This window comes from Pectinophora gossypiella, chromosome 6, assembly GCF_024362695.1.
Source record: "Pectinophora gossypiella chromosome 6, ilPecGoss1.1, whole genome shotgun sequence".
Taxonomy (NCBI): Eukaryota; Metazoa; Arthropoda; class Insecta; order Lepidoptera; family Gelechiidae; genus Pectinophora; species Pectinophora gossypiella.
Window position 1 is genome coordinate 1,586,026 of NC_065409.1, and position 9,068 is coordinate 1,595,093.

At 34.8% G+C, this 9,068-nt stretch overlaps 4 protein-coding genes across 7 annotated transcripts; 2 read left to right on the forward strand and 2 right to left on the reverse strand.

The window, feature by feature from the left end:
- Positions 1 to 42: 42 nt before the first annotated feature.
- On the reverse strand, positions 43 to 4,147 carry LOC126367383 (DNA oxidative demethylase ALKBH2-like). The gene is made up of 4 exons (XM_050010889.1): positions 3,949 to 4,147; positions 3,701 to 3,880; positions 3,436 to 3,599; positions 43 to 256 (listed from the first exon to the last, which is right to left on the reverse strand). The coding sequence occupies exons 1-4, from the start codon at positions 4,116 to 4,118 to the stop codon at positions 111 to 113; spliced, it is 660 nt and encodes a 219-aa protein (XP_049866846.1). The 5' UTR covers positions 4,119 to 4,147; the 3' UTR covers positions 43 to 110.
- Positions 403 to 3,449, forward strand: LOC126367318 (tetratricopeptide repeat protein 30A). The gene is made up of 2 exons (XM_050010790.1): positions 403 to 620; positions 1,495 to 3,449. Exons 1-2 carry the CDS (start codon positions 567 to 569, stop codon positions 3,427 to 3,429), a joined length of 1,989 nt encoding a protein of 662 aa, XP_049866747.1. The 5' UTR covers positions 403 to 566; the 3' UTR covers positions 3,430 to 3,449.
- A 368-nt stretch (positions 4,148 to 4,515) lies between the features above and the next one.
- On the reverse strand, positions 4,516 to 7,308 carry LOC126367369 (COA8 family protein CG14806, mitochondrial). Of its 4 annotated transcripts, none has more exons than XM_050010868.1 (3): positions 6,723 to 6,852; positions 4,912 to 5,468; positions 4,516 to 4,830 (listed from the first exon to the last, which is right to left on the reverse strand). In XM_050010868.1, the coding sequence occupies exons 1-3, from the start codon at positions 6,723 to 6,725 to the stop codon at positions 4,629 to 4,631; spliced, it is 762 nt and encodes a 253-aa protein (XP_049866825.1). In that variant the 5' UTR covers positions 6,726 to 6,852; the 3' UTR covers positions 4,516 to 4,628. The 4 variants fall into 4 exon arrangements, with proteins under 4 accessions (XP_049866825.1, XP_049866827.1, XP_049866828.1 ...); XM_050010870.1 differs by lacking the exon at positions 4,516 to 4,830 and adding an exon at positions 6,946 to 7,308 and having other exon boundaries at positions 5,441 to 5,468; positions 6,723 to 6,853; XM_050010871.1 differs by lacking the exons at positions 4,516 to 4,830; positions 4,912 to 5,468 and adding exons at positions 6,043 to 6,064; positions 6,946 to 7,308 and having other exon boundaries at positions 6,723 to 6,853.
- A 409-nt stretch (positions 7,309 to 7,717) lies between these two features.
- LOC126367404 (MICOS complex subunit MIC10-like) lies at positions 7,718 to 9,010 on the forward strand. The gene is made up of 3 exons (XM_050010914.1): positions 7,718 to 7,945; positions 8,384 to 8,568; positions 8,876 to 9,010. Exons 1-2 carry the CDS (start codon positions 7,852 to 7,854, stop codon positions 8,536 to 8,538), a joined length of 249 nt encoding a protein of 82 aa, XP_049866871.1. The 5' UTR covers positions 7,718 to 7,851; the 3' UTR covers positions 8,539 to 8,568; positions 8,876 to 9,010.
- The last annotated feature ends 58 nt before the right edge of the window (positions 9,011 to 9,068 follow it).

The following is a 9,068-nucleotide window of genomic DNA, read 5'->3' on the forward strand; positions in this document are numbered from 1 at the left end:
TGAACACATTCAGCTTACAATAAAAAAATATAATAACGATTGGATTGGAGAAAAAATTAATTTTAGACACGTTGTAAAAGACTTAGACAATTTATTATTTACTCCTAAAATTATTTTAATAATGATCGCATTTTCCTGAAAGTGAGATTGATTCTTGCGCCTTGTAATTTCTTCCGCACAGGCAAAGAATGGTACCATACTTCGTTGGTCGGTGGGTTCATAAATAGCACACTTCCATGTTCCAGTTCAATTTTTACTGCAAATAAGAAAAAACAGCACCTCCTTAATTTTCTTGTTTAATAAAACTTTTAGTACGTCCCCATTGCCAAGATTAAACCTGATTTTTTTTTGCAAAATTAAAAAAAACGGGTTCTCTTATTTTTACAAAATATTTCCAGTCTAATCTTTTTCAACGATCTTCGTGGATAAAGACACGTTTGTCTACCCTGGTCTACTCTACTTAGTTTCTATGGCAACGGCGATTCATAACATTATATGCAAGTTCGTCGCTTCGAATTAGCTAACAATTTTGTGTAAAGTTGATTCAAAGAGACATCAAGAGAAAGATGGATTATTTACAAATCAAAGACGGACAATACACCAAAACAATTTATACTATGGTAAGCCCTAGTTTAACCCTACCCACAAATTTTGATTGAAACAGTAAACAGGTTGTTTTTCAAATCGCATGCCCTTCAAAAGTATCACTTCCTCATGAATTACGCGATAAATGATAAAAATTACATAAACCAACTATTCCGGCAGGGTGTGCCGTTGGTTACGCGATATTACATTGCATAACGAAATGATAAGTTGACGACCCAGCCCAGCCCTCAAGTACAAACCTCCATCACTTTAGAAACATACGGAAATTCGAAATAATCTTTCGAACGCCGATAAACGGAATTAATCCTTTATGTCGTTGGCAGATACGTACAATACAGAACAAAGTCGTTAAACGGGGTAAAGATAAGGTTAACGATTCAGAGATACAGCTGCGGACTGCCGTTACAAGTTATCATTGACACGCAAATGCGCGATAAGCTATTTGTTCAATGCTCCTCACATCCTGTACAACTTTACAGCATATCTACATAATTGAAATACCTTTAATTATCACAAAATATAACTAACTCATCTGAGTTAAAACACAAAATAGGTGCACAATTTCAACTTATTACACACCCGACATCAATCCACTACAATTACGTAGTTTCCATTAAAAATCAGGACAATGCACTTAAGTAAATAGTGACCTATTTCTAGTTATTCAAGGATGCATGTGTAAGCTTATCTTATACACGCATCGAAGTGATATCGTTTCTAAAAGACAGACACGCGCACCGCATTAAACAACATTATATACTTTACATGAGTTGTTTACTATAAATAATCTAAGTACGTACTAGAATACCTTGATAATCAGGTGCTTCAGACGTGATTGTTAATAAATCTATTAAATTTTAAAGCCATGAACTTTGAACTGTCTTACAGATTAAAGAAGCGAGGTTTGAAGACGCAATCAGGGCGCTGACGGATGCTATGAATTTTAATCCAAACCGAGCTGGTTTATCTTTACTGGGATACTGCTATTATAGAACCCAAGCGTTCGTTGAAGCTGCGAACTGTTACGAACAACTCTCTGCTATGCACCCTGATGTGCCAGAGTACAAATTATACTTTGCACAATCCCTATACGAAGCATCCATGTTTGAAGAGTCATACAAAGTAACCATGCAGATCACTGCTTCCGAACTAGAGAGGAAAGTAGTCAAATTGCAATCCGCAATCAAATATGGCGAAGAAGACACTATAACTGCCAAGAGCTTGGTCGACGAATACGCTCTTGATGACATGGACAAAGATATAAACCTTGGATGTCTATTATACAAGGATAACCAGTATGAAGAAGCGCTTCAGAAGTTTTCAAGAAGCCTCAACGTGATCGGCTTTAATGCTCATCTCCATTATAACGTAGCTTTATGTTACTTCAGACTTAAGGAATACCCTCAGGCTTTAAAACATATAACGATGGTCATTGAAAGAGGCATCCGAGATCATCCAGAGCTGGGTGTGGGAATGCAAGCTGATACTTCTGAAGTCAAATCTGTTGGCAATACTCTAACACTCCACGAAACAGCATTAACAGAAGTATTTAATTTAAAGGCTGCTATTGAATATCAACTGAAGAATATTGAAGCTGCGAGAGAGGCTTTAAATGATATGCCACCAAGACATGAGCATGAACTAGATGCTGTTACTTTGCATAATTTAGCTCTGACTTCAATTGACATAAAACCAACAGATGGTTTCGAAAAACTGCATTTCCTCCTCCAGCAAGACCCGTTTCCTCCAGAAACTTTTGCTAACCTGTTATTATTGTACTGTAAGTTCGAGTACTTTGATCTAGCTGCTGACGTTTTAGCTGAAAACGCACAGTTTACCTATAAATATCTGACACCGTATCTATACGATTTCTTGGATGCAATAATCACAAGTCAAACTTCGCCAGAAGAGGCGTTCCAAAAGTATGAGGATATTGCCTCAAAACATGCAGAGCAGTTGAGAAAACTTACGAAAGTTGTACAAGAGAGTCGATCGCAAGGAGACAACGATCAGGTAAAGAAAGCGGTCGTTGAATATGAAGAAGCTTTAGAAAGATACATACCCGTTGTGATGGCACAGGCGAAAATCTATTGGGACATGGAGAATTACGGACAGGTTGAAAAGATTTTCCGTAAATCTGTTGAATTCTGCAACGAATCAGATGTGTGGCGCCTCAATGTAGCTCACGTTCTCTTTATGCAAGAGAACAAATACAAAGAAGCAGCTAGTTTCTACGAGCCCATTGTAAAGAAACAATACGATAATATACTAGATGTCAGCGCAGTTGTGCTTGCTAATTTGTGCGTGTCCTACATTATGACTTCTCAAAACGAAGAAGCTGAAGATATAATGAGGAAAATCGAAAAGGAGGAGGAGCAACAAATATTTGAAGACCCACAGAAGAAGTTTTATCACCTATGTATTGTAAATTTGGTCATTGGCACTTTATATTGTGCTAAAGGAAACTATGAATTTGGTATCTCTAGAGTTATTAAGTCTCTCGAGCCTTTTAATAAGCGGCTCGGCACAGACACTTGGTTTTATGCTAAACGTTGTTTTCTATCTTTCCTTGAAAACCTAGCTAAACATTTGATTGTTGTCAAGGATAATACTATTAAAGATTGCATGTTATTCTTGGAAGGGTGTGAGACTTACGGACGTCGAGTGAGCACCGTTATCGAAAATCCATTCCAAGAAGAAGACGCTAATACTAAAGCCAAACAAACCGTTACGTATGAAGCACGTCTTCTCCGCTACATGTTTTATAAGCTAAGAAATATCGACGACTCTGTAACTATTAATAAGTATGAAGATTTGAAATAAAATTACCTGGTGGTATTAGCTTTTTGTCTTTTCCTGGCTTCCTTGCGTCTTTGTGTTTTAAGACAAAAGTTCTTTCTTGTCCTAAAGAGACAGAAGCTATGGGTTGGCTAGGATCTAATTCGGGTTCATTGTCTCTGTGTTCGCCCATATGATCGTTACCATTCCTGTATCTGATAAAGATATGTAAATGATTACTTTCATACTGTTTATCAAGTTATTACGTACTTTTAACAATGTTGCATCATTACACAACTACGTGCAATGAACTTACTTGTTGACTAATACAAAGTCATATGTAATCCCTTTGAGTATCACGAGGAAGTCGCGCAGAGCGCGGACTGGGGCAGGCCAGGGAAGAGCAGGCACCGTCACTCCTGAATAAGTGTATGTAATGCCCGGATCACCGTACGCTACTTGTTGACGAGGCACAGGATACACTTTCCCGAAAACCCTAAAAGTATTTTTTTCGTCAAAGCGATTATCAAAATAAGCAGCAATTTGGTGGAACATTTTACTCACTTGATTTTAGACAAATCTCCTGTGAAATACTCCAAAGTATCTTCAAGTTCTTGAAATAAACTGTTGGCTACTGTTCTGGGTATTGGTACAGCATAATCTACATCAAGACCCTCGCTTTTAATACATTTCCACGTTACAGAATTTGGATCTATTGCTCTCAATGTATCCATCACTCTCTTTACTAATTTTTAAGGAAAGGAAAGAAAATGGCAACACTGTAAACGTCAAAACGTCTATTTTTTATGAAGAAAACAATTGCTTTGAAAACTATCACTATGCATATTCACTTCAATTAAGCATGATTATCAATTAAACATAAGTAATCACACTAGGATAATAAGTTTATAAATTTCCATAAAATTAATTTGTTTTGTTTGTTAATACAAACGTTACAAATTCACTTTGCTACACTGTCAACAACAATAATAATGTTGCCACTTTTTAAATAAAAACACCCATGCACGTTAAAATTTAAAAACGAAAAAACATCTGCTCTTAAAATATTGCCTCTTACTCGCAGGAAAAAGCTAGTAACCACCAAGCTAAAATAAAATTTATCTTCAAAATGTTTTTCGTGTACTTTTTTATAAAATCAAGAAAAAAACGTGTAAATAAATAAAGTTTATTTTCTCTCAAATACACTCAATTCAAAAAGCAAAATCTTCTAGAAAAATGGGGATTTATCCACATAAAAGCGGAGGCGCAGGTGACATTGATCTAGTCACAACTACATTGTTTTTGTTGTTCTGTAAAAACTTCTGAAAAACTGGCGAATTGGTTAAAAAATTTCGATGAAAAGGAAATTGGAAATGCGATCCCCATTGTATATTTGCATTTTCCATATTTTCAGCAGGTTTGTGAAAGATTGTTGTGGATCTGGAACTATTATAAGAAATTAAGATACATTTTCTTAATTAAAATACAGATTACTTACTGAAATGTTTTTAGTTTTAACTCACGTACTTTGAAAAATCTAGCAGACAATCATTATCGTGATAAACAGAATACTGTCTGATTCGTCTAATAGTGTCGCCATTATCAAAATCGTATCCGTAATCATATTCGTATAACTTTTCGATGATACCATTTCTGTCCTTTACAGTCCACACGTATTCCCCGGGCAACCCTCGAAGTTTTGGCTTTGGCTCTTCCGGCAAAAGAGGCATAATTCCCAAGTCTTGATGAGGAAGCTCGCTGACACTTGTGGTAGGCAAACTTTTAGTAGCAGTTAAGGTGATGACTGCTTTTTTAGGCATTAACCATTCTGACGAAGAAGCGGTTGATGTACTAGTTCTCTGCAAAACTTTTAGGAAATCGGCATTTACGTCAAAAGCCAATATGTTATGTTTGTTGTTCACGATGAAATTAGTACAATACGTCTTCAGCTTGAGATCACTGGATTGGCATACTTCATTTATTAAGCTCAGGAAATTATTAACGGCCTCTTCTTTATCTTTTGTCAATTTCTTTATGCGACTTTTTAAGAATATATTCTCCTGGTGCGTAACTAGGTAGAGCTGCTGAAAATTAACATACTTTGAACGATTTTCTTTTATTTGCTTTTGTGTGTCTTGGATTTGTCGCATGAGCCTATTTTTTGCCAAATTCTCTAGTTGACACTGCAGTCTGATATTTTTGTTTTCTTGAATTGCAGCGATTAAAAGTTGGCCCAGGTTATTTCGCTCCTGTCCGACTTCCCTCAACCTTTTAAGCAACAAATGGTTTAATTGATGCCGATTTTGCGTTCGTTTCAGTGCAAGAAATTGTGGCATATTGAGGGAAAGTAATAATCTTTTTGAATTTTCCCACAATGTTTTAAGTTTTTCTAGTAGGGCAACCCTGATGGGTATGCTAGTTATGTACAAATTCAAAAAGAATCGTTTTGCATTGGCGCGAAAATGGACGTTGGCAAGTTTTCCTTTAGTATAACGAATGATTTCTGCTTTCCTGTTGTATACAGTCACGGCCAATGCGCCAGCGAAGAATGTGATGTAATGTAAGATGGTGAGGGTTTGCCGCCTGTGCTGGTTTCTGAACCTGAACCTATCTCTAAATACTTTGTCTGGCGAGACTGTTGAATTCTTGTAAACAAATACAGTTGGTTTCACATTAAAACCTGTAAATTCATCACATTTAAACTGATTAGGTACTATAGGAAAAGTGGCCTATTAGAAATATAATGTGTTGTAATGACATACCTGTACTAAGAATTTCCTTATTTCTTTTTAAATACATATCAATAGAACACAACAAAGCCCACATGACTACAGCCATCAGCATTAGCCACTTAAATGCAAGATACATCATAAAATCAGTACCCTTATCTCCTCTAAAAATAGTAGCTTCTAAATTTATTAATGTGCATCCCACTGTATCTGAACCATGAATTTGTTACAGTCCATAAAAATCATGTTTTAATAAACAAATTAGAAAATCCGTGACACAGTCTGACATTTTTCAATTTTTATTTTTTACATTTCTGCTTTTTGACATATTGTACATACTTTCTTGCCAGTTACATTTTTTCTTCGTCTGTGTTCATAACCACAATAATTTTAAAACAATATAGAAAGAGTACCTACCTGTATCAAGCAACTTTTTTGTTGAAGTTGTTCTTTTTTCAGTTTTCAGGTTATTTAATTTTAAGATAAGTAAATATACCTACAGATTATCTAAATTAAAAAATGTTTACTCATTTAGAATCTTTTAATCTTAATAGTTTTCTAATTTTAACTTGTATTGCTAATCCTAAAAGTGTAACATTTTTTTTATACCATTCTATGTTGTACTGGATGTGAGTCTTCCAGTTTTTGTCTAGGAAAGCTTTGTAGAACACGCTCATTTCATCTGCTGTTAAATTTTGTTTGCCTTCTGGAAGATTCTTCTTTAGGTATTCATCGCGATCCTGCAATTGCAAAAAACATGCTTAGAAGACTTATTCTCAACAACAAACGATTACATAAAAGCAGGTAAGGTTAGGATTAGGAGTTAGGATACCTGGAAAAATCTCGAGTTGTGCTGTGTCCAAAAATTTTGATTCCAATCCTGCACTTCACTACGAAGTTCTCTGTACTTCTTTTCTATTGCCGTTTCATTTCCCGGCTGCCTGTATATTACCTTCCTCAAGTTAGATACCGGGTCTGGAGGTCCGATCATATCAGTACTTATCTTTTTAGGATTTGGAGGCTGTAAAGACTTTGTATCCGGAGTTGTACTGGTCTGTCTGATTAAACAGATATATGGTCGATAACTTGCCCATATTATTCGGTTACACAACATGTTTTGTTAATTCGAAAATAAAACTATCCTTTCCTCGTTTTCATTACGTTGTAATCGACACAGGTAATCGATAAATAATGTCAAAATGTCAAAAACAGCTGAAGTAACTGTCAAAATAGAGGTGAGTTCGGAAATAGCGTTATCATTTTGAAATTGTATCAATCAAGTATCAATGCATAAATAATGTAAAAATCTAGCTAAAGTTAAATAGATCAAACAGGTTATTTTTATTTTTTTAATAATATTTTAATGCATCAAATACCGACAAAGGTTGATAAGGCTGAACTTAATACAACTTTGTCAGACTGGGCGAATAGTAAAAAAAAATAAGACAGTTTTATTCTGATACGATAGCGCACAGTATAATTACGCAAGAACGAGACAAAAGATGACTGTTAATATTGATTATTATTGTTTGCTATCGCATTTTATTTTGAAAAATGTTCCTAGAGTAGAAATATGTAAACGAAACTGACATTTGTCAAATACTAAAAAGGATCGGCTTGTCAAATTTTGCCCTCAATGTCGAATTATGTAAAAGTGTGAAAGAAATTGATAAAATTCAAATAAAAGGCCCTTTAGCCTATTAGCGGTGTAAACGTCTGTAGGCTTTCTAGAAACACAATGGCTAAAGATAAACCTAATCCGTGTGCGGCTACCGATGACCAGTTTTCGCAGAAGATAGACATGTGCCTCACGGATGCAGTCGTGAAGACTGGTAATTCATACATTTTTACTCGTATTTACGGTAACCTTTGAAGTACTGGTCGTATATACAATTTGTCAGTGTCATTCACCACTCGGGAGTCACATGATTTTATATTTGGTTCAGTCATTCTACCTGTGAAAATATCTATTTAGCTTTGAGCTCATTACTGGTATAATCAAACACCGCTTCTTTCTTTTAAATCTTCTAGAAGATTCTACGTTATAGTAAATGTAGTCTATTATGTTACCAGTTCGGCTTATAGGTATTTTTTGTTTATAAACAATCCATAAGTTCTTTAATATTATTGTTTAAACTTCAGAAAGATTAGAATTGTGAGGTAATACTAATAGATTGATATGATATGCTCAGTCTTCATGATATAACTAAAAAAGTTATAAACTATGAACTCTGCAAACTGCAGTTCTTATCAATCACTTATGTTTTCAGGTTCAGGTTTGCTCCTAGGTGCACTAACTTCAGTACTCTTTTTAAAAAAGAGGAGATGGCCCCTAATTGCCGGGATGGGGATGGGTGTCGGGTTAGCCTGGGCTCACTGTGAACATGACCTCAATCCCCCTAAATTCAAACAAGAAAAGAAATAGGAATACTATTTAAATAGTTCTAATTATCAGGTAAACCATCATCTTTAATGTTTCTGGAAAGTTCTTATATGTTTTGAAAATCATTAGTTTAGCTTAAACATTCTTTAAAAAAAAATAGTTTAACAGCTTTCAAATTAAAGGTTCTATTTCTTATAATGTAATAATATTTAATAAACTGTTTAAAATATTCTCTGGAATTAGGTTTTGAGTTATCATTATGTATGTCTTATGTGACTATATTTATCATCATCAGATAAGAGCCAAGATCTTGTTAATGGACAATTGGAGATCTGTGCTTTCTCTTAGACTTATATGTATATTTGGTTTTTTTTTTCAGATAAGGGCTCACAAGTAAATCATGTGCAGATCAAATGCATTTAGTGGTACGCTAATTTGATGGAGTCCCAATAGAAGATTTATTGTTTTGAAAATGTTATAATTTGTGTTAATGTACAAGCAATTATTTATACAAGAGTTTTTTATTTTTATAACCCATTTTAGACTTCAATGACATTAAATAAAACAGCAAC